Here is a 25,819-nt window from a genome sequence, read left to right as displayed (position 1 = left end):
GATGTCCATTTGTTGTCCCAAATATTGAGGAACGGACGTATCTCTTATACACTCTATTCGTCTTCTTCAACATAATGTAATGATACTAGCAGTGGATATGCCATAGTATACGTTAATTCGATCATAGACTTGAGGACTACATTCACGAGCTACAACCAACACGCCCACTTTTCTACATTTTTCTCTTTTCAATTCCACGTGAGCTAAACACCTCACTGAATACAAAGCAATCACGAGCTTGAGAATTTCTCTTGTGAAAAGCTGCTGTGAAAAGCTTCAGGATTCTGAACATTTTACCCAATGAAATCCTTTTCCGCCAGACTGACCTAGTTTTCCAGATTGTAATCCATGCTTCTCTGGAAAAGGGGAGTGTTGTGACTTTTGTCGAATTAAAAAAAAGCGCATTGAATCGCTCGACTGTGTAAACTTATATATATATATAAAAAAAAAGGTGTGCTTTCAAAGAGGTATGTTCAGTCCAATTTTGGTTCAGTTCGTTTGAGATCAATAGACTGTCGGGTTTTAACAAAACCTCAAAACTTAATCTTCTTCTGGCTAGTTTCTTCTTGCGAACTGATTGAAATCGTAAGTTTGTATAAAACTACCGCATTTTTTTTCTTTCTTACTTCCCTATATAGGGAAAGTGTTTCTTCTTCTGACTACTTCACCTGACATTTAAATTTCCGCATATTCCTATCATAGGAAATGCGTTGAGCTAGCCCTCATCTGATTGCGAATACCGAATGTTCATTCTTGTTAAGACTTAATTCTTGTCTATACATGTATACTTTTCTTCTTGTCAGCATAACCTCGAAATGACAGAGCGAAAGGCAGTGGTCAAGAATGCTGACATGTCTCAAGACATGCAGCAGGACGCTATCGACATCGCCACTGAAGCCATGGAAAAACACAGCGTTGAGAAGGACATCGCTGCTTACATCAAGAAAGAGTTCGACAAGAAGTACAACCCGACTTGGCACTGCATTGTGGGAAGGAACTTTGGCAGTTACGTCACACACGAGACGAAACACTTCATCTACTTCTACCTTGGACAGGTCGCTGTTCTACTCTTCAAGTCAGGTTGATGAGTGACTTGCGTTTTGATGATGTGGATATACGTTCCACCAGCAACGCCAGATGCATTCGGGATAACCATGATGTGTCAGAAGCATCTCATTGCCCGTACAATCACGTCATGTCGCAGAGGTTCTCAAAATTGTTTAATGTGGCCCGGCCAACGGCGGACGGCAGATATTTCATCAAAATAGTTCTTCAGAGACCTCGTGACAAAAAATATTATAACACTCTAATTACCAACAAATTACTCTCAAATGATATATTTTGTGACTATAGTCTGTGTTGGATCATCGCGATCATTATATTTCTCCGATTGTTAATTTTTTTTAATGATATGCGAATGAGATGTCGGATCTACTTACTGCCTTGTTTGGTGCTTTTTAGGAGACCACTTTGCTTTTAAAGGGAAGAAATGTAGAAAAATATTTTACTATTTGTAATTGTAGTTACATTATAGTCCTGTCATAATGTCTGTTGAGCGTCCGGACCTCCGCATACAAAGTTTGCTGTTGTTCTTCTTCTTATTATATTTGTTTGTTGGGGTTTAACTCTTAGAAAGATATAAGAGTGTGTTGCTCAATATAATCATCGCTATAACATATCATTTTCGTGATCGCAGCCTAGGGACACTAATGCATTATCAATTCAAATTCATTGTGTATTCGTTCTCTCTGGTTATGGATAGGGCAACGAGTGAATGAGAGAGTGGGTGACTTACGATCTTATTTCATTACGCTAAAAATTTTACTTTCTCCATGTGCTTTTGCAAATCGATTCAAGTTTAAAGGAGAGGAACAGTTTTGTTTTCTTCATACATTACGTCATTTTATTTGTGAAAAGAGAAATGAATTACCTTTAAATTCTTATTGTTGAGACAACTTGAATGAGAGAAATATTACTATGAAATCGCATTAGAAAGTTCTTGAATGGCATTGTGAATCATTTTACTCTTTGTAGTGTACTCGTATTTATAGTTGTACACTTACAAAAGCATTTTTAGAAGAACGTAGTGTGATATTGATTGTAGTGTTAGATAGATATTCATATGATTCAAAGCACCTGTGAAACACCTGCAATACAGTGCATAAAATTTCAATCTATCTTTCAAGTCAAGTTTATCGGTTCCCAATCTTATTAAAGTCAGTTTTATTGTTGTTGTTGGTGGTGGTGGTAGTGATGCTGTTGCTGATGACGATTTACAAAAGAGAGAGAAAAAAAAAAATCTGGTCAAACAGGATAGGGTTTCGTTACCATTGGTTACAGCGCTAAGATGGAGCAATGATCGTTCACTTGACCTGTTGAGCAAAGAAACTCTTTAACATGCTAAACATGTTCACTGTTAAGGTATAGATAATTTTGTCATCTTGTTAATTAAATATGTAATAACTACAGTTCTGCAAACCTTACAGTGACTTGCACATTATTTTTTTTAATTCATGCACTCGAATTCTTCCAAAGGACCCTCAAAATGATATATGTAAAATGATCCTTAAAAGTAGCAGTGATCTATACTTTCTCTCTTGTATGCAAAGACCGAAATACATCTGAGCTAATATAGACCGGCTCTGTAATGTATTCAGATTTTATGCATGCTTTGTTCACAAAAGCTGCCCTAAGAACCAAAGGGGCTTGACCTACCTGGCAACAACTGAGCGAATTCTTGCATAATGGAAGGAAGCAGGCTGTAGGAAAATAGGAAAAGAAGCATCCGTGTAATACATTACAGAAATTGTCTATTTCACACACACACACAAAGGTTTACTTTTTTTTCCATTCTTTCTTGGCCTATTTTATCGATTTTGTCTTTATCCTCTGTGTTCTGAAATCAAAGGCTAGGTATGTATCTCCTTGTATGGCTTTATATGTAAGTGATGTGTGTGGTGAGTGTGTGTGCGTGTGTGTATGTGAGTGTGAGTGTATGTGTATGTGTGTGTGTGTGTGTGTGTGTGTGTGTGTGTGTGTGTGTGTGTGTGTGGGTGTGTGTGTGCCTCACTGCGATCGCGATGGGCACATGCCAGTACTTATGACTCGTCATCTCGCAAAAGACTTTGGCCCTATCTGGAGAAGATAGTCACTGACTGTATATACACATGTACCTACAAAAAAAAAAAGTTTCAATGACTGTTATTCCTCTTTTGTTCGACCATTCAATGCGACAGTGTATTGTATTTTGTTTGCTTGTTTGCTTCTTTGTTTGCTTGTTTGTTTGTATTTTGTGGTGGATATTTTCGGGGTATCACTGTTTAAATTCAGAGTTCGTCTCGCACATACATTATGTTTAAGATGCACACACCAGACAATCATTACAGGACAATGATACACTGTAAAAACATGGGTGTTAGATTTAACACCACGGGTGTTAGATCTAACACCGATCAAACTTCAATAAAGGACCACACCCACATGTGTTAAAAATGCACTGTGATGGTGTTGAAAAGTGTTCACCTGACACTTCGTGGTGTTAATTTGACACTGTACCTGGTGTTAATTTGACACTGTACTGGTGTTAATTAAAAAATGACACCACATGGTGTTGATTTGATACTTGTTGGTGTTAATATCAATGGTTTAACACCCGTCCAGCTTCAATAAGGGACCACACCAGCTGGTGTTACTTTGGTGTAAAATTATTTTCACATTTTTTCAAAAATCTAGTATTTTAATGTAAAATTCTTGATCGTCTTGTTTAAATTAAAAATCAACAAGAAGTGCAGTTACTAAGAAACTCTTCAAAAAACAGTTTAAAATTTGGAAATGACACCCGGGGTGTTAATTTAACACCATAAATGAGCACCGAAAATTTAACACCAGCTCGGTGTTCACTATTTAACACCGGACTCTTTGCAGTGTAGCAAGTATGTATTATGGTAGTAATTACCAAACATCTTCACTTTACACCCACAGAGTTTACAGTAATATTGCGTGTTCTTTAATGACTTAAAGGGAAAATCTGCTCTGAAAATAAGTTTGTGTGAATGCAAGCAGAAAAAAAATGAGAGACAGAAGGCGGAAATTGGCCAAATCCTGATCAAATTTAAGAAAGTTATTTATTATCATTTTGAAATGGGTGATCAAAGAACAAATTCATAAAGGCGTAAATCTATAAAAATTGCTATAACTTTGAGAGGTAAAATTTTAGTCTTCCGTTTTACCCTCCCTCAAAAAAAAAAAAATAGAACAAACATAATATTATACAATGCATATTTTTGGATAGATTGTAAACAAATTGGTACAAAATGCAATGGAAAGTGAAAATTACGTGTACTGATCTGTTTTATTTTGCTCATAACACAATAATTTTTGGCAAAAAAAAAATAATATTTTACAGGGGTAAGAACTAAATTGATGCGAACATACAATACATTGTAGGCCGGGTTGTACTACATCTTTAATGTACGAATATACATATCAGACGATTATGCAGTCTTTGTTATACTCTACAGAACGCACAAAACTGTATAAGGACCTGAGGACCATTTTATGAATTCATCACTTTTGACAGTCTTCAGTGGTAACAAATTAGGAGTTCAAAGATATCTTGCCGGAGCTGTTCAGTGCTTCATCATGCTATAGTGAATACATTATATTTGTCTTCCTGGTTCACGACGCGACGATCAATAAAGTGGACACGACTACATGTAGGTCGTGACACGCACAATCCCAACGTTGAGTGCCGAATAGATGTACAGAGCACACACAATTCAAGTCAAGTGATCAACAGTTTTGTTATATGTTTAAAGACAGACACTGGACACCGTAAAATTCGATCAACTAGGCAACATCGATAACAGAGGAAGGAGAATGGAAAACATTAAAACGGTGGTAAACGACATACAGAGTGTAATATTTGAATGACAAATTTACTGTTATCTCATTTTCAAGGTGACAATTGAAAGGAAAAACTGACCAGCGCCATTCACTGATCTTCGATAAAGCTGTAGGTCATCACCTGCACGTTTGCGGCTGTACATGTTTCCGTTGACGTTGATATGGAAACTAGGAGACAGAAGTGATGGAGTGACTGAAACTCGAGAGCATCGCCATTTTTCTCATTTTTGTTTACTCATTTCACTGATGCTTTGTAGAAGAGGATTTTCACAGAGAGCTCCAAGGACAGCTATTCTTTTCTCACCGATTCACATACTTGTGTCGAATTCAAAATTGAAGTTTGCTATAGGGAATTACGTGATTTCACACCAAGATATGACGCGACCCGCAGAAATGAGAGATTAAATATATCTGGGGAAAATATAATCATATATACTTTTCCATTTTCACCATACGCAATTGCTTTAGGTCATCAGTGGCGGGATAGAGATATGGCCGGGGTGAATGAATTTTGCAATTGGATCGGCTGTCAGATTAGCTTATCCAATTCTGTCTGCATTAAATCAATCAGTTGAAACATATATACAAATTAATATGTGCCCTTAAACTTTTCCAGATCTTCCCTCGTCATAAAAATCAATATGTAACAATCCATAAATGCAAAATATTAATCTTGAGAAGCAAAAATGATGATTAACGGTCAGCAACCAGTTGTTCGTTGTCGTCGTAATGGGGGCCAGAGTATTTCATTGATGTGTAATATTAAGAGGAAGGTAAAACATTATTGTTTCATGTACGATGGAAAAAAAAAACAATTCTCCAAAGGAACTAAAAACCTCTTTGATTATAGACATGCAAACAAATTAAGAGAAGAGCAAGATAACAAAAATACTAGCGATCAGCCCGAGTGCGCGCAGACACACACACACACACCTCTTCTCTCATCTCAATTTCAATATTGTCTCATACATCTCATTACTCATCTTTCTTGTCCTCCTTTTTCGCTCTCTCTGTCACACGCACATACACACACTCATGACAGACTCTGCAAATGAATGCATGTACTACAAATTTAATGTTCTCTTTTCGTTTGTCGCCGGCGAATTACAATATTGCACCCTCGGATTTTGAATCCATTTTTGAGGTTTCCTGGAATAAAAAGCTGATCGCAAGTTGGAAAAATCTTCATCACTTGGTATAAAACGCAAACACAATTATTGTATTAAGATTTTAGTCTCTCAGAGGCATTACAAAACTGCCAAGATATTAGGCCTACCATTTTACTCGGAAAAAACACATATTGTATGAAATAAGTGTGTATTCTTAGTTGTATAGACAAGTTTTCATTACAAAAGAAAAGAGGGTGTTAATAGCGTATTGTTGACGAATAACAGAAGGCATTCATTTTCGCTTGATTTCCTTTGGATAGAGAAAAACGCTACAGTATTAATTGTCAACTCCTCACTTGATCTCCCCTTATCAAGTAAATGCAAATATTAGGACATGCATGGTTAAAAGTATGAAAAGCCTGGAATTTCATATTATACCTTTGCAAGAATTCACCGTGACGTCGATGTTACAAGCTACTGTTATAAGCTACCGTTGACCAAGAGTATCATGGGTTTACTCATCTGCAGAAACAAAGTCAATATTACAAAATATTTTGGTGTGGGATGATAATGGTTAAGCTAGTATAATATCAACATTGATGGTTGATCCCCTTGAATGCATAAGCCCAAAGAGTTACAGTGATAAGGACCACGCATACAACGATGATTTGATATTCCACTTTGCCATTAATCTGTCGCATTCTTTCTGTCCAGGAACTCAGTTACAGTTTGTTCATTCATACAGTGCTGATAACCATATTACTCTCCAACAGACTATTCATCTAAGGGGTAAGTAGATATTTCTGAAATACTCCATCTGGAGATGTTTGTCATCATGGTCATACTGGGTTGTCAACATTTTTGTTGAACGAGCAAGATTTCATCTATATTACACAAATCTTCGTGACGTGTTACACGGGAAAAATAAATAATGTTTTAGATAAAAATGTCTTTGGTGACCGAAGCGTGCACTTTTCCATTAATTGTTGAGTTGTTGCAATACACAGTCACATGAACGTGATTGCTAATGCTAACTTAAAAGATAATAACATTTCATAGGTTAAATTCATGTGTATGTATATATGATATATATATATATGTATATATATATATATATATATATATATATATTATAATTATACATATACGCATATATATATATATATATATATAATTATATATATATCCGTATATATATCATACACTTGTAATGAAATCAGTGGGTAACAGCCAAAGAGCAATAATTCACTGAACATAAAGAAGTGTTACAGTTTGAACAAAGATTAACACATTAATGTCACAACAAGCAACAACCGGTAACACTTGAAATAAAATAGCACGTATAATATAAAACTATTTGTATTTACTTTTTCCGGGTGCGTGTGTATCTGTGTCTATAATACTACCTACAAGGTATTGCTATCTATGATTTTTTTTTTTTTTTTGTCCTTTAGAGGAAAAAACCAGCCACAGACCTTATGAAACACCCCGGATTGGGGGGGGGGGGGGGGGGGGAGAGATAATGCTATATAGACAATCCAAATTGCACTGAAAATCTAATTTCATTCATTCAGGGCCCCACTTCGAGAATCGGTCTCCATCATGACGTCGAACTATAAAGCCTACGATGGGAAAGCAAAATCGGTGATCAAGAATGTCGACATGCCAGACGACATGCAAGAGTTTGCTACGTCTACAGCCGAGGTCGCCATCGGCAAGTTCTCCATGGAGAAGGACATGGCGGCCTACATCAAGAAGGAGTTCGACAAGAAATACAACCCGACATGGCACTGCATTGTTGGAAGGAACTTCGGCAGCTACGTCACACACGAGACAAAACACTTTATCTATTTCTATCAAGGCCAGGTTGCCGTGTTACTTTTTAAATCTGGGTAGTCTCGTCGGTCAGAGATGCTTTTTTCTGAACAGATCCATAATAGGAAATTGATAGAGTATGCAAAATCGTGAAGACCTTCAACCACAAACTGGTTTACGACAACAACGGCCACTGCAGGATTATAGCCTATCCAATTTACCTATCTACCTATAAGGATTATGATATGACAGTTGTCTACTCTTAGATGTAATGTGTATTCATTTGCATTCTATCTGCTACGGAAAAATGAAATGCATGTCATCCACACAAGCATTATGGTAATCAAAAAAGCACGATGGCGACAATTTCTCTTTGATAGCAGTCGGTCTTAGTTCTCCAAATGTTGATATTAATCTGTGTAAAATTGGTGGGGGGGTTTTTTTGTGTGTTTTTTTTTTTACGAAAGAGAAGGTAACGCATAAGATTGCATTTCATAAAAATTTTCAAACATTTTGGAACCGCTCCAGACTTGAACACGAGTGAAGGGAAGTTTACGCCGAGTCGCGCCGAGTAGTGGCAAGTTGTCCCGAGGATCCCGATGAGCTCTTCACGAGTCATTCCGATATTTTAAAATCCAACTCGTCGACACTCTCCACAACTCGATACTACTGTACAGCAAGACTTTGCAAAACCTCGTTTTTGGTTGGTGGAATATACACAGTGTAGTTTTTGTGTTTTTTTTTTTTGCCTCTGTGAGACTGAATTCTGACTTCATTCGAAGATTTCGGGCACTCTTGGGAGAGTGCACTCCTTCTGCGTTCAATCTATAGGCGACCATAAACTCTATCAGGAAAAAGAGGACGTTTTCATCAAACGTCCATTTTTTTTCCTTCTCAGATTTCATTCCGTGTTTTGATTGTGACTGTATCAGTGAATATATCATCAACACATACCGGGCGATGCAATATCTGAGTACGTTCTACTTTATTGTTCATTACTGATTATTCTTTTCCTACTTTAAAGTGAACCGGTAACGAAAAAACGCGACAACAATTTATTCTTAGATGATCAAAGTTTTAATACGGGTTTCTTTTAATTATGATGGTGAACACAATGAAGTTGTTAATTTGCCTTTAAAGCGATGTGTAATCTCAGCTTGTAGGTAACAGAGATGAAAATGTCCACTCAATTTAGTCATTTTTGCAGCCTCATGGGAATCGCATGCATGTTTAATAATGTGGGGGCGCTGTGGCATAGTGGAATAGACTCCCGACTCCCAATCGGAGGACCAGAGTTCGATCCCTGCCCAGTGCTGACGTTCTGACTTGGACAAGATGTGTTTACTCAAAATTTCCCTTTCGACCCAGGTGTACAAATGGATATTATAGGGTAATACTAATGGCAGTTCCCTCTGGCAGAGCAATGGAAAACACTAAAGAGGCTACCCTTTAGATCTTAATATCTTTTCATTCATTTAGTTTGTTCCATTTCCAGAAGAAACATGTAAATATTTTACAGAAATTGAATACATAAAATATATAATAATGCATAATAAAAGAAAAGTTTACAGAATATATTAGTGTACGGAAATGTTGGAAATGGGAAGCAATGCTATAAATTATGTGTGGTGTTGTCATCTTAATCTACAGTATCGTAAATAAGCAAGAATGAAACATTATTCCAGGACTGGCACTATTCTTGTAGTCAGCATTGGCGCTTTTACAAACTGACAGTAAATATGTTTATTACAATTATTGTCATCGCGTTGCAGGTACATTAAATCTTATATGAGGAATGAAAAACCAAATACGCAAAGCTATCGCCTCTGTGTTATGTATTTCGTTATTAAACGCCACTCAGTCTGTTATTAGAATGTCATCGCCTGTAGATTTGATTCGTTTCATTAATTCAGTACCTGTGTGTGCTGCTGCTGGTGAGCGTGTCTTTTTCCGTTAGAATGTATATGAGCGAAAGAAAAGAACATAATTATTATGTTATACAGGACTACAAACGATTAAAATAGCCAGGATAATCTACACAAGATCATGGAAACACGGGTGGACGGCCGAAATTCGCTTGTGCCTATGCTTCACAGAAGGGCCCCGTTTTATCAAAAGATAAAATAAATTTTAATTTCCTTACCACACAGGCTGCCATAGACTTATAGTTGAAATCAACTATATAATCAATTTTAACTCTTCATAAAACAGGGCCCAGGGCTATCAGGCATTCATGAATTGTGTGTTTATGTGATGCGTAAATGACCCTCCAATGTTCATAATGTGTCTTTCTGCGTAGTCGTAAACCTATCTATCGTATGTGGCGCCCGAAACTCCGAAAATTGATTAGTTTGCAATGTGAAATACTCTTGTATTTTCCACTGAGCTAGAAGAGCAAAGTTTTTTTTTCTTCATATCATTACCGATTGCCTCTTCATGTATAGAAATCATAACAAAGAAATTGAAGATGTCTTACTGTACCCAAAAACATTCTAACAAGTCTAATCAATCACTCAGTCTATATAGGCCTACATGTGCACGTGTATATCTCAACACGCATTAACTTTCTTTTCATTCTTTCTTATACTTTTTCACGTATCATCTTGATGAACCGATTGATGATTAGGCCTAACCAAGTTCAGATTGCATATGAAATAATAATTATAAGCTGTGATATAGCCAATTGGATCCAATTCCTTTGTAAAAAATGAAAACTGTATGAAAGAAGAATACCCTGGCATTTCAAAATACTATGCAATAATTAATCATAAATGGATTTGCAATGCAGAAGATAAAAACAACACGTTCATACTATCAAAAAGATCAGTGAGCATATTCCCTCCTCTTCTCTCTGTTCTCTCTCTCTCTCTCTCGCTCTCCCGTCACATGCCCATCATGCGCCAACGTGCAGCAATTCCGCAATAGCGCCATCTGCCTCCAGTTAACACCCAACCCCACCCCATTTTTTTTTAAGATTCTGTACAGAGATTTCGTACATAACACGTGACAGGTGGCTATCACACGTCATGGGTATACATCACAGTATGTTACTCTTCATCACATAACATGAGAAACATGTGGACATATCGGCTGACTAATTTTTTTTTTTTCATGTTTTTAGTCTGCCGGCGTATCAGTCAACAAAATAATGATATGCATAGCATGCATGGTCACCGTAAATTTGCAACAAAAAAAGTATGAAGGTTACATCGTACAACCGAAGAACAATTTAACAATTAAAGTTAGGCCCTTATACGTGTTTCTAGGTTTCATGAAAAGTTCCACGTTGCAAGACAGAATAATGATAGACAATAGAATGTGGAAAGCCCAAATAAACAGACACAAACAAAAAAGAGACAATGCGAGAGGAAGGAGAAGGAGAAATGTTAAATTGAAGTCTTTGAACGCTAGACTAACATTGCGAACAATGTCACTCGAAATTAAAACTGACATGGAGACGGGCGCTTGCTCTATTGTCTTAGGCAGCATGCAGACGATTATTAATTGCTGTATGCAATTTCAATTACATCCAGTGGCTACCGCCGTATGTCCCCATTCAGTTCTGGAAGTTAATTGCGTGCCCTGGCGCGCACACACATACAGACGCTTTATCTCACGAACACTCGCAAACCAGCGACACCATCATCACTGATGAGGAAAGTGAAAGCGGGAGAAAGCATGGTGTTGTTAAAAGCTACAATCGCCCATGGTCGTCTCGACCAATCAGCGAGCAGTAATAACAGCCCAACCGTGAAGATTTACACACTTGGCTTGCAAATGTGATATTTTACCCTCACTTAATTAGTCCATATGCGGCGGTATCGCGCGAGAAAGTCACTCATTCATGTCCACATCTAATCAGATGCCGGAGGTTGATTGTTCTCACCGCGTTCTGTCACAAACGGGCGAAGATTACTTGTAAAAGAGCCGGACCAGTGCATAACACGTTGTAGCAGTCTCAGACTGTGATTGCAGTCTGATGCTGAACTCAGAGGAGAACGGGTATACCATCAAATGGATGCCAGTGATTCCAAATCCTCATCAGTGACATCATCACCGCAAGCATTGTTCCTGTCTCGGCGATGATGAGGCATCTTTAATGAAAGTAGGTAAAAGTGTACGGGTACTTCGTGTGACAATCTTGTTTGTTTGCATCGTATTTCTCACCTATTTGCATGTGAATTATACCCACTCTGTTTGGTCGCCACACTTTTGTTGACGGTGTTGGAATAGAGCAGCAACAGAATAAGGTAAGAATGCATGAGACCGTGAGAGCGAGGATCTTGAGATGCTGAGAGGGAAAACAGTGGTGTTGATACAGATGGAGACGAGTTGGAGAGGATATTAACGAAGGCAGCGAACTCGAAACAGACACAACAATGAATGATGACGTAGAGGATACATGGTGTTCCATACCAGTGACATGATGAGCAAGAATGATTCTTCTAATTATGGCTTAAGAAAAAAAGTGATTACAGTGGTGGTTATGGTAATGATGATGTGTAATGCATGGTGGTGATTGTAGTGGAAATGTTTTATGGCGGTGGTGGCGCAATGTACTAGCTGTTTCTGCATGGTGGCCCTGACGATAATGATGCCCCCTCTCGGTGGCGCCACAGTGGTAGTAATTTTTAGGATGGTGGTAGTGAAGTGCTGGTGCTGGTTGCTGCATGGTATCCTTTTCTTTTCTTTTTTTTTTTGGGCGGTGGTGACGGTGATGATTGCATTTCTTGATTGTTCCAGTGGTAGCGGAAGTAATTAGAATGGTAGTCAATGGTAGAGTGAAGTGCAGATACCGGTGCTGATTGTTGTTGAGATGGTAGTCATGATGATGACGATGACTTTTCTTGGTGATGATGACTTCTCTGGGAGGTGGCAATGGTATTGATGGTGGTTATGATAGAGGTCGTGAAGTGTTGGTGCTTAATGCTGCTGGTTGATTTGCTGCATTTTTTGTCGAAGTTAAATGGTTGAGGTGAAGATTCAGCTTTTAACTCTTTGCGAGATATACATGGAAAACACTTTATGTAATGTTAACGAGCGTACAATTCTAAGAGGCATTCAAAGCTTATTTGTTTATTAGTTTTGAAATAGCTGAGATGTCGAAACAAAGTTGAACCAGGCGATCCTAATAAAGGGTGGAGCCCACCTTTTATTAGGACCGCTGTGCTTTGGATATCTCAGCCATATTCCAGAAAGAAGTTTCATCAATATTAAAATTTTGATTCCTCTTAGAATAATCATTATGCTCTTTACAGATTTTTTTTCATTATCTCCAAAAATCATCATAAAAAATGCTGGAAACCTGGAGCCTCATCTCAACCCAAGCTGCACTATCTCTTTAAGATGACGACAACGACGATGGAAGCAAGGGTGATGATTGGTGTTTCAGTAATTACTGAATACGGAGGTGCCAGCGATGGTATTGCTAATCAGGTGCTAACAGTGACAATGAGACTGGTGTTGACGAAGGTGATGATGATGGTGGTAATGGTGGTGATGGGGGTGACGGTACACGTTGTCAGAGGTAAGAGAGTATTTTGGCATCGTTGATGGTGCTGATAGTAATGATGGGTGTGGTAAGGGTTGCAATTCCTGCCACTGTGACCGTGGTGGCGGAAACTACGTTACGAGTTGGATGGTCTATATAGACAAATAGAATGTACTGAGAGATTTGTCTGTTTGTTTGTTTTTCTGTCTGTTTTCCTCCTTTTTATAGGGTGGTGTTTGGTAATTTGCACTGAATATCATAGAATGGGATAGTCAGCGTCAGAAAAGACAAGTTAGTTACATAGAATCAGTAGTATGTAGTATTAAAGACATGAACGGACAGATGAACCCATAAGACTTGTAGGCTCTTAAGAGATTTACGTAGTGAATGAGCACGAGTGATAAGATATCAGAGGTGAAAAGTCGCGAAATGCCCGACGGAAATCCGTTGATAATAACCATGAAAGAGGATCAGCTCATCAACTATGATGACGTTGCTTGCCGCAACGTTGATTTCAATGTTGCATTGGCCAAACTGTCGAATTGATTCTGGCTGTATTACCACTCTGGCTACTCAAATCGCTATTATTTTAAGTATGAGAGAATTTTGATAGTACCTCTTTAAAGAAAGAATTTTGAGTACCTCTTGAAAGAACTCAAATGCCAGTTTTAATTGAAGACCTGATTATAAGAAAGACCCAAGTCAAAATTTTGGCCAAATTCAGTTTGACATGGGAAATTGTAGCTTATGCATGGACTCATCTTGTGTATAAATGATAAATCCTAAGTACCCCCGAAAGTGCCTGAAATGAATGAGTTAAATCTCATATGAATGTAAAAATGAAGGACTTGGGTCATTCTTACATTCATATTATAGCGCCCTCTCTCATCCTTCTCTCATCTCTATAGCAGAATATCATGTATAATGATTCAAAGAACGACCCAAGTCCATCACACAAAATAGCCTCTCCACAATTAATGTAGATGTTAACTGTCATGATAATATATGTTCTAATTTGTAGATGTTGCCTTCCCATCACAGTTAAATAGAATATCATTGGACAAATAAAAAGATACGATTTTTTTTTTTAAAGTTTACTCGAAATGGTCTTCCATTGACTTGGGTCGTTCTTATATTCAGATACTCAATTATTAATAAGTTTATGTGCTTGTCTTCCACAGCCCCTGCACCACGGCCATCAATCTATCAAAAGTTAGAGCGGACCATTTCTTCAAGTGCAATTTGAGAACATTAAAGGTCATCAACCGCCTCGTCCTCTATCAGTCTATTAAAAAGGCAGACAAGAGGAAATGCCGGAAACAAATGCCACATACACGAGGACGATGGATGATCACAAGGTCATGATCAAGAACGCAGACATGGCGGATGGCATGCAGCAGGAGGCCGTCGACTGCGCTGCTTTTGCCTTCAAGAAGTTCACCATCGAAAAGGACATCGCGGCCTACATCAAGAAGGAGTTCGACAAGAAGTACAACCCGACATGGCATTGCATTGTGGGTAGGAACTTCGGCAGCTACGTCACGCACGAGACGAAACACTTCATCTATTTCTACCTGAACAAAGTCGCCGTGCTCTTGTTCAAATCTGGGTAGATTTTCCGAACAGAAACATTAATTTTCCGCTGAAGAGTGGAAAAGCATCAGGAACATGATTGAGCAAAAACAAGTTTCTTCCAGGTCTGAGAAGTCCAACCAAGCATGCACCGTCTGACAGTGCCAACAGGAATGATCGATTGACGATAGCAATATCTTGTGACCGTGTCATGTGTTTCGTGTTGTTTGACTATTGTCGTGATTGTGTACAGTGTAGTGAAATCAGTCCGGTGTACTGCAACCAGTCTGTTGGTGTCTACGTATCGTAATATTTTGAATGTCATCAACAAAATCACTATCATGGTGTTATATTTTTAACAAGGTAGATTAAAAGACATTTTTTTTTTTTGCAGTCGGAAGATTTGTTACGCAATCATATCCATAAAAAGACACATCATAATAATATTTATCCTCTTTATGATCCCATACTGAAATTGTCAATGGTCACATCGTATCCTTTCAACGGTTGCTTCACAGTTTACAGCACTCCCGTGATCGTCGCATAGCGCTGCTGAAGAAAAGAAAAGTCGCTCACGTAAATTCAATAATAACATTCATGAGGGACCTTTCCCGGAGACCTTTTAATCGTACATTGAAATATTTGCTCTGCAGACCACATCAGATGACTGCAAGTGTAGTACAAAAAGAATCAAATTGTTCTAAATTAGCATCCAGTGATACCTACTCCTGTGCCCAGCACGCACACCGTTCCTGACGCATATCTTTGTACTCAACGACAGTATGGTATTATTATTCTACCAGTTAACCTGCAGTCTTCAAGGAATAGCTGCTCTAATGTACTAATGAATGTATATACGCTGTTGCTCCATATTTCGTCCTTGTAACTTTGAATGAAGAGCATTTCAACGACACTGTAATCGAAATATGATGTAAATGGCCAATCGTTATTATACAGTAGATATTAGAGACGTGTTTAATATGTTAATAATTGTATATTTCATCTTGTATTTATTTTGTAGTTCATGACTGTAAAGCTTGTGATGTGTTGTCTTTAGTGATCAGAGGGGAGTGACAAGCAGACAAGGGAGTAGAAACCAAGTATTGCAATGAACATATTTTATTACTTATATGAAAAAGACATGGACATTGGTTGTTTTAGAACTTGATGCATTTATACTTTTGTATAAGAAACGTTCGGTGCCTCAAATAATGATGATGACATTCAATGCTACGGCAAAATGAAGAGTTGAGAAAGTATACATGCAATTGTAATTGTTTGTAAAGATGTGTTCTGAATGACTTCAGTGGATCAAAGAAACAAACTAGGTACAGTTCAATTTACATCCCGCGTTAAAAAAGGCGGATACTGTTTGTGCCAACATTCACGAAAATCTCCGTGACGGTGGTTGTTCTTGTTGTTTTAGCTAACTTTCTTTTTTTTTCTTCAGTCAGCATTGATCCCATTAGAACGAGCGAACATCTATAAAGTTCAGTTGTAAAAACATCCTGGATCTGTTCTAAGTTAATTTTTTATTCCCAAAACGGGATTCAGGGAGTAAATAACACTACTAACATTGACTAAATAATAGACTGCAATCTGTGCATGTAAACCTTCAATTGCACGCAGGCAGGATGATGATGACACAATTAACAGTCATTTTACTGATGAATGACGCTATAAAAGTAACCGCAGGGAAAATAAACTGAATCATTATTTTCATCACCATCACAAAAATATATCTTCTGTCATCATTGCACCATCATAGTAATTATACACGAAAAAATATATATAACCAATATCATCAGTGCGTGCCATGCTCAAACGGTAACATTGCAGATATTCATGCCCTTTAAATTTGTATCGACTGTAATTTGAGATAATGTGACATTATGTAAATACACCTTGATTGAAATCAATGTAATATTGATGACTAGCACATTCTTCTGAAATGTTCGTATAAATCTTTATTAGAACAGATTTGTAATATTTGGTATAGCAACGCTCAGATTGCATTATAGGCATAGGTAAAATTCATTATTGGAGCAAGCAGCTTCGAGGAATCCATATTTTGTGGCATAACAATTATTTTGATATTCAGTTGCACTGAACTTTAGACTTGATCGTAAATGAAACCACCCCACACCTGATCCAGATTTTTCGGGGTTATCCCACTATACCGACACCCACGAGTCATACAGCCCATGAGTTCGACAGTGAAAACAGGTCCATGAGTCATACAGCTCACAAGTCATACAGCCCACGAGTTCGACAGTAGGTAAAAACAGCCCACGAGATCGACAGATATCTCGTGGGCCTTGTTAGCTTAGTGTCGAACTAATGGGCTGTATGACTCGTGAGCTGTATCACTCGTGGGTGTCGGTCTCGTGACGTGCACCCGATTTTTCTTTGTATGCCAGTTCGGATGTTGCACAATGTTTTGACTATCTTCGTGTCGTTTGAACAACCATATTTTCTATCAAACTGTCTATACGTGAGCCTATTCCAGTTTTCAAAATTAATAATGTCTTCCACGTAGTAGACTCAGTAATAGAGGAAGTGCTTTAAGCCGTAGGTTTGAAAAGCACACCAAAATAATCTAAAAGTAGACCACAATATTTTGCAGCTAAAATTTACACGTTGCTTGATTAGGCGTTTAATCTTTGACGAAATAGAAGGAGTAATTTTTTGCCATTTCACTTAGTTATTAGCCATAATGATTTGAATACCATCGGTATGACAATGACAAAGGTGACTTGAATAAGTCAAATCAGATATCCCCTTTAAAAACAAAAAACAAACAAACACTCCTTATTCTTGTAGATTTTCCGTCATCTCCCCCCCCCCCCTAAAAAAAGGCATGCATGACTTCAGGAGAGTGATGATTTACTCAATCGACAAAGCAGTTGTTTCCATTATAGTGAAAAACAGACCTACACATTGTTCCATGAGTTTTACCATGAGCGTCATGAAAATGGGAAAAGGATAGAGGTAAATTGAGGCTGCCCTTAGCTGAACGAAGAATTTTTTTTTTTCATAAAGTTGATGTATTCCCTAAACAAGTCGCGTTCATAAGTAATAAAACAAACGGAGCACAACCAACGCGGATGAATGAATCTTGATTTGAGTGTCATAAGCAACTAGCAGGGACAAGTAATTATTGTTGAAATCATATTTGGAGGTAATTGATGTATGTGCGTTTATGACAGTGTTGTCTGTGCTTGTGTGTGGTATGAGTATTATTTCATGTCTACATAATTTTATATGATACATTTAATATGCGTGTGTATGTATAATATAAATAAACATATTATATAATTATATATTGTATAATTATATACATACCTATCATAACACACACACACACACACATATATATATATATATATATATATATATATATATATATATATATATATATACAGTATATATATACATATTACATTTATCAGATTATAATCACATTAGTCCATGATATACTGGTTTACAAAGTAACTACAATTGGCATCGCAAGTACACCCACACAAGAATGAGACGGTTAAATAATAAATGAATAAATTAACATTTATCCTTGTTGGTGTGACGAATTCTTAGATTTCCAAAGTTCAGCGAAATAAAAAAACAAAGAAAGAAAAATGATTATATCTGTGTAGCTCAGACGACTGTCAGAGATCTGTGGTCGCTGCAATAATTTTATCCTTTTTTTATACTGCATTTCTGTTTTTTCATAAAATGAGGCCGTGATTACCATCTGTAGAGCTACTACACACAATCCAAAGAGGGCGTCCTAATTATAAAGAATAGATTGAATATAAAGAATAAATTGAATAGAGTTCCTTCATAGGAACTCTCTAGTTGTGTGAAGTTACAAGGGGCCCCCAAAGTGGTGCTGTGCTTCTTTACAGAGGTGAAGGCCCTATAATACCAATAGGCTGCTGCGGTTTTCATTCATTTATTTATTTTTCCCATTCCCTACGGAAACATAATCATAGATATGTTACTGAAAATAAATACATAAATCACATCACAATACATAATAAAAGATAAGCTTACAGAATATTATAAGTATACGGAAATGCTGGAAATAGGAAAGAATGCTAAAAAGCAGTGCTTGTAGGGTGTATTTCCCCCCCCCCCCCCCACCCCACTGCTTTACATAGGAAGCGGAATTACAACAGAAACTCACGATATGGAAACTAGACTAACCTGAAACAAATACCCTGGACAGAATTGAAATCCACACACCGTAAAGTCGCTGTCAGGCAGGAAGAGAGAAGGAGGGAGGGAGAGACGAGAGAAACTGATTACCGAGATGGTGTGAAGATTAAGACAGAAGACTATAACAAGAGAAAAGTTCTAGTCAGTGCCCTGTTTGGAGCCGCTTAGCATATAATTGCTTGATTTAACGGAAAATAAAGTTGGATTTTCCATATCTTTTGTAACAATTAAAGGATCAGCAGAATTTACGATTTCATGATGGTGAGACATAAGACATTAATTTTGGTGATGACACTCAGATAAATTCTCATAAATAATCAAAACATTTTCTTCAAATCAGCCTATTTTCTAAAATATTGGGGACACTCTTAACTATAACAGAGATCATTCCAATATTTACGTCTAGCAAATGTATAGATTGTGGGGGGAAAAGGAATAAGCATGAAACTTTAGAAAAGCGTGTGAGTTCTGTGAGCATCAGCTGCTTGTTGTACAGCTTAGGCCTATTTGATGAAATCAAGATCGCAAAGAAATGAATTACTGATGGAAATCTCTAAATTTCATTTGTAGGCCTACATTAATAGAATGAACATTGCAAGGTGTGGTCGTGGAGATGGTGGTGGTAGCGGTGATTGAACCCACTGATGTCCACTGATGTCTGTCTTCTTGATCGGGGCTTTCAAATTTAGCGTTGTAGACAAAGCACGGAGCTGTCCATACTATGTTGTGCGAGATGGGATCAACAGCTGAGCGGAAGTAAACAATCATTGTTGCATCGATCATTTTGGTCTCACCTCCCTGTAGCTAGCTGAACTCTCTATCACTATCAGCTTCGTTCGTGGAAAGGAAAATTCTGCATCGCAGCCATGTTTGGTGCGAAAGACTCTTCAAAAAAGTCCGATCTCCTCGACAAAGCGAAAGCAGCCAGAAATGAACGTGCACTACTTCGTCGCAAAGAGCAGGCAATCATATCGATACAGGTAAAATAGTATTATTTCTACCTGCAGTAGCTAGGAGCACAGCTACGAATGGCATTGTGTAGTCCCACATACTGAATTATATGTTTGTTACGTTGGCATTCTTTCTGTACAGAAGGACTCTCACTTGGCTTGTTGGAGGGGGTATCTACAGGTGTTATTAAATCAGTTGTCAGTTGATAGGAAATTTTATCTGGTATCTCGGCCCTCGGGCTAAACTAACGTGGTAGTTTACAAATGTATCAACATTGCATTTGCAAGTACAAGTAGACTCTATTCATTATCTACATGTATTTTGATTAATTATCAGTGATTATGGAAAAGTGTCAATGGGTTCTACCTACCGTACATGTACCTCAATAGTTCTAGCTAGCTGGTGCATTTGCCATTGCTATTGAGTGTATCATGATGATCTAAACTTAATAATGAGTAAATTTACTTAACAGCATCAAAGAAAATGTATAAATTGTCAAATAAACTGTCAACCAGTTAGAGACAGACGTCCCAAGGTCAGTCTAGAGATAAATTCAGTTCGGGAAACCCACTCACAAGGGGGGGCCCCTCCTTATAAGTAACCCATCCCCCTTATAAGTAACCCCCGGGGCACCCCTTATAAGGAGTCTCCACGCTTTTTTGCAATGCAACGCGAAAATGAAAGGACTGCGGTAATTCGCTTGATTATGTCCATAAAGCTTCACAAGTTTCCTAGTTACTCACGAAATTTGAGCAAAATCGGTTCGAGGCATCATATCTAAAATCATGGATTTAAATGCGATGTCAAACGACCCATGTGAATGCTGAAATGCGAGCGATTACTGGCGTGAGTGTCGCCAGGCGCGGCGGCGCGGCAATGCTTGAGTGCAGACGTGGCGACTGAGTACGGAGACTTTCGTTCATTCAGGTGGCTATGAACGAAAGTCTCCGTACTCAGTCGCCACGTCTGCACTCAAGCATTGCCGCCGCCGCGCCTGGCAACACTCACGCCAGTAATCGCTCGCATTTCAGCATTCGCATGGGTCGTTTGACATCGCATTTAAATCCGTGATTTTAGATATGATGCCTCGAACCGATTTTGCTCAAATTTCGTGAGTAACTAGGAAACTTGTGAAGCTTTATGGACATAATCAAGCGAATTGCTGCAGTCCTTTCATTTTCGCGTTGCATTGCAAAAAAGCGTGGAGACTCCTTATAAGGGGTGCCCCGGGGGTTACTTATAAGGGGGACGGGGTTACTTATAAGGGGGACGGGTTACTTATAAGGAGGGGCCCCCCTTGTGAGTGGGTTTCCCGAACTGAATTATGCCTAGCCGTAGCTTCTATTCTAAGTAAATTCTAAACATTTTGCCAGCTGTTGCATGGAAATGTTTATGTCAAGGCCAAGGGTCAGGCGTAGTGTTAACCTGTGACAACAACCTCCCACCATGACCAAACACCCCTCTGTACCCCTTTCCTTTGTAAACAGATGATGGATGTTTGTTTGGGGTTTGTTTGCTTGTTTGTATGCTTTGTTTGTTTGTTTTTTGGCAAGAGTTCCTTTTGTACTTTATGCTAATATTTTTGTCATATCATTTTACACTATAAAGCTCTACTAGTACAATTATTGTGACTTGTTACGTAATGCACACTGTCCCTACCATTTGCCAAGTGTGCATGCATGCATCCACATGTTAAGCTATTATGAACAAGGGTAGGGTAGCGTAGAGTGGCAAGTATAGCAAAATTAGTGGGGGGTACACAATTGTACATAAGAAACTTTTTCCATTTTCTTTTATGACCTAATATTGGTGCTAAAAATCCTAGCCACTCTGACAATTTCCGATTAATTTTACGATCTGAATGATATTCGAGATTGAAATGATCATCTTTCACAATCTCTTCATGCAGGCTCTTGTCAGAGGTTTCATCTGCAGGCATAGATACCGACAACTGATGCTTGCTGACGTGGACAGGATATGTGAGTCAAACTGTGGGACCCCCAGCAATCCAGATGCTATCAGCCATTTCTTTCCAGGTAATTTTTGGGACAGTGAGTAAATCTATGCAAACACATAAACTGTACTGTGAATGAAAGCAAGAGATTATTATCTTCTGGCAACCAGGGATAGCCTTCTCATTATTGCTGCCCAGAAAGCAGTATACATGTAGTTGTAGATGGCAGGTTGGATTCCCACTGTTCCTTTTTCTGACATGTTTTTTTAAAATTCTGTAAATCAGCAGTTGCAATCTTACAAATTTATATTACTATTATTAGTACTGCTTTACCATGCTTATTGTGATCTTGATATCAAAGAGTTTGATGAACACATAATTATACTGAAGATATTTTATGAGGTTACAAAATGAACATTCCACATGTACACGTGCATGTACCGGCACAAATAGAAGCAGAAGACTATGGAGATACACTGTATAATATTAGTATGTACCACCTATCCTCTTCAGCTGTAGCTTGTGGAAGAGCATAATGTGCAAAAGTGGAGTACAAGGTTTCAGTGTTACTGGCCTGATTGATCATTCTCTTTAATAGGGTCTAAAAAGCCCACCCTGACCAGAAGAACAATTATTGATAAAAGAATATGTTGTTGAATAAGGGAATGCATGACTGAATTGTTGTTACTCACTGGATTTTATTCAATCTATTGTGAGAAGGTGTATGGTCCATCATTGTGCAGCAAGATACTTAGTGTAAATCATTTATTAACTTTCATCTATTAAAGCATTTGTTTATTTTCGTTTCTGATGCAGCCCACAATGTAATAAGGCATATTATACATCATTTGATATCTTTGATTTTTTTTTATGCAAAAAAAAACAAACAAACCAAAACTGAATTCAGAAAATCAGTCTTGTTCATTACAAATGCATCAGGTTTTCATAGTGACTTGTCGCAAGTGGAAAATGGAACTACATGTATACTCTTTTACTCCAAATGAAAACTCTTTGAGATTATTTCTTTCTTTCCCCATAATGGATTGATTCTCCACTGGAAATGACAAAACTTTTATCGTTCTTAAACCCGTTGAGGACAAGTTTTGAGTATACTCGGGCAGGTGTCTATGGGAAATGTGTGTTGTAGCAAAAAAAGTCCATCCTCAATGGGTTAAGGAAGTGGAACAATGGAGCTTTCATGATCTTTACATACAGTACATACTGTTGCCATTTCTTGATTTTTTTGTGTTCAACAGCTACTGAGGCTTACCAAGCCATCAAGAGGTTTCTGTATGTCTTCAGTGACAAGAATGAGCGTGACAAGAAGGTTTGTGGAATTTTTTTTTATTTCTCTTTTTTTTCATTTCAATGTAAATGCATCATTGGAAAATTGATGAGGAGCATGCATTCATAGATGAGTGTTCAATCATCAAATTATGGGACTGCCTTTTTTTTAGCACACGTAACTGTAATTCTGCCGATACCAAACAAAGCTCAGTCAAGTGACTAGAGGATAGATACAACCTGTACGCCTATAAGTGTGTAGTACGCATGGCCAATACCTGGCAAAGACTGTAAAAACTGTTCAAGCACAATTGCTGGTAAGTTATGAGAAATATGAAGTGTGTACCAGCAATGTTAAGTAATGCAATGAGATGATAACAAACAATTGTAATGTTTGATTTACAGTTGTATCTACAAATATATAGATATGAAGAAAAAAAAAGTCCATTTTCTATAAAGTCCTAAAGATTTCTTATACACTTTTTGTAGTGTTGTTATACCATCAGTATTCTGTTTCTGTTTTGTCTGCAATCATTATTCCCATTTGCAGCGTTTTGAGAAGGTTTGCCGCTATGTGATTGCTAGCATGGAGTCAAGCAAGGACATGAAGGTAAAAAGAAACTCTCATTTGTGTAGGGATGAATTTGAAGGGGAGGGGTTCACTTTGTCTGTTCACTTCAGTGGCACGATACAAATTGGTATCAGACAGCAAAGTTGCATGTATGCTTATGTAGTATCATTACCATAGCTGTGTGCCATACGCATTCTTGTTCCAACACACACAAAGGTTTGCTTGTCAAGCAATTTCGTATCAGAATTTGAAATTCCCATAGACCTCCACTAGTGACACACCATTGGTTCCACTCCCGGTGATTGATTGAACCTTAAAAAGACTCAGTGAGGATGACTTCAATCTGATTTCAATCATTTTGACATTGTCTCAACTACACTTGGACGTCATTATATCTTTCTCCGAAATGGCTACTATACATTTGCAGTGATATTACATTTAGATGTGCATTGAAGAAAACAACAACAACAACAAATTCATAACTTTTGTTATGTCCCTTTCATACTTTTTTTCCCCAGGTGTGGTATGTGTCCCTGGCTCTCAACAAAGAATACTTGCTGCCATGGATATACCAACTCAAACAGATACTTTGGATGTGTGCCTCTCAGCTGAAACAACTCAAGGTCAGTAGAAAATATATATTAGGGATATATATGTATGTGTATATATATAGAGAGAGATTTGATAGGTACTTATATTTGTATATAAATTTCATGCTGTACACTTTTCACATTATTTTGCTGTCCCTACCCAGAAACTCGCAAAAAGCATCTGCAATGGCAGAGATGCCAGCCAATGCAATGTTATAGTATTTGGTTTGATAAACAAAGTGAAATACAAATATCACTTATTGAATGTTCAACTTTTCATCTTTCAAATAAAAAAAAAAACACCAAACAATGCCTGTATACACCACAGGAAACTCCAGAAAAACACTTCATCACATTGAAAGATGTACTACTAATTGATTTAACCCCTACAAAGGTGCTGAATGAAGAGCCTAAATGGGCGAGAAATATGTGGATGCAGTATAATTTTTTCATCAATGTTGATGAAGCACATGTAGCAACATTTTACTTGCCCATTCTTACCAGGGAAACATTTCTTTTTTTTTTACTGACATTCTACTAACCCAAGGCAAATGGGCTAGTGTTGGTGTCAAGATTTCATGAAAATCTAATTTTAGTCTTAAAAAGATTTGATTTTTTTAGTATATTCCATATAAGATATTATGGGGGTTTTTTTATGTCAAGAAGTTGGCATCCCTGTGATGGTACTTGTGACAATACTACTGTACAAGCTTGTATGTAATACCCTTTAACACATATTGAAGCATTAATCAGACTCCTTTATGACTGCTTTAACTTGCATTTTGATTTTTTGTGCATGGAAATTATACAAGACAGAATCAACTGAGGAGTTTTTGTAGTGATGGCAGTAACAATGAAATGAGATTTTGTAATGTCACATGATGTTGCCATCTTTAAGTAAACTATGTCCTTACAATATTCTTGTCTCACAGCCTGACCTTCCTGTAGCAGCCAGGAGCATTGCCCTCTACCTACACATGTTGGTCACTTTCACAGACACAGCCACCTGGAAGATATTCAAGATACCTAAAGGTACATTAATATCCCAGTGGAATTCCTCCTGACATGCAAAGTCACTGTGGCCTCTGTTGAGTTAGGCAATGATGTGCACATTACAAAGTCTTTGGACTCTTGTTGAATAAAGAAAGCATGCATTTTCCTTCGCTTTCTCTGCAGTATACTTAGCCCCAACAAACATCATCAACCTCTAGTTATAGTGTCTCCCATTCTACAGGGGCAATTGCTCAGTAGAATATCATAAGATGTTTATACAGTGCAGTTTGTCTACTTGTTAGACACAGTTATAGGGTGACAAGCCTGCAGAAAAGTACAGAGTACCGGGGACAGAAAGGTTGTTAG

At 37.8% G+C, this 25,819-nt stretch overlaps 3 protein-coding genes and 1 pseudogene across 3 annotated transcripts in view; all 4 read left to right on the top strand.

The window, feature by feature from the left end:
- The first annotated feature begins 815 nt into the window (after positions 1–815).
- Positions 816–1,085, top strand: LOC140226925 (dynein light chain 2, cytoplasmic pseudogene; annotated as a pseudogene).
- A 6,531-nt stretch (positions 1,086–7,616) lies between these two features.
- On the top strand, positions 7,617–7,910 carry LOC140226924 (dynein light chain LC6, flagellar outer arm-like). The gene has a single exon (XM_072307354.1). The coding sequence runs from the start codon at positions 7,617–7,619 to the stop codon at positions 7,908–7,910; it is 294 nt and encodes a 97-aa protein (XP_072163455.1).
- Positions 7,911–11,809: 3,899 nt separating this feature from the next.
- On the top strand, positions 11,810–15,607 carry LOC140226923 (dynein light chain 1, cytoplasmic-like). Its single transcript, XM_072307353.1, has 2 exons — positions 11,810–11,934; positions 14,502–15,607. The coding sequence occupies exon 2, from the start codon at positions 14,631–14,633 to the stop codon at positions 14,931–14,933; it is 303 nt and encodes a 100-aa protein (XP_072163454.1). The 5' UTR covers positions 11,810–11,934; positions 14,502–14,630; the 3' UTR covers positions 14,934–15,607.
- Positions 15,608–19,942: 4,335 nt separating this feature from the next.
- The window catches only part of LOC140226921 (ubiquitin-protein ligase E3B-like), a 34,094-nt gene continuing 28,217 nt past the window's right edge, over positions 19,943–25,819 (top strand). The window contains exons 1-6 of the mRNA XM_072307352.1: positions 19,943–20,090; positions 21,971–22,097; positions 23,272–23,342; positions 23,850–23,909; positions 24,389–24,493; positions 25,393–25,492. Of these exons, the coding sequence (XP_072163453.1) occupies positions 19,977–20,090; positions 21,971–22,097; positions 23,272–23,342; positions 23,850–23,909; positions 24,389–24,493; positions 25,393–25,492 (577 nt within the window). The 5' untranslated portion in view covers positions 19,943–19,976. The remainder of the gene's footprint in view (positions 20,091–21,970; positions 22,098–23,271; positions 23,343–23,849; positions 23,910–24,388; positions 24,494–25,392; positions 25,493–25,819) is intronic.

This window comes from Diadema setosum, chromosome 4, assembly GCF_964275005.1.
Source record: "Diadema setosum chromosome 4, eeDiaSeto1, whole genome shotgun sequence".
Taxonomy (NCBI): Eukaryota; Metazoa; Echinodermata; class Echinoidea; order Diadematoida; family Diadematidae; genus Diadema; species Diadema setosum.
Note: the sequence above shows the minus strand (reverse complement) of the source record. Positions and strands in the feature narration are given on the sequence as shown.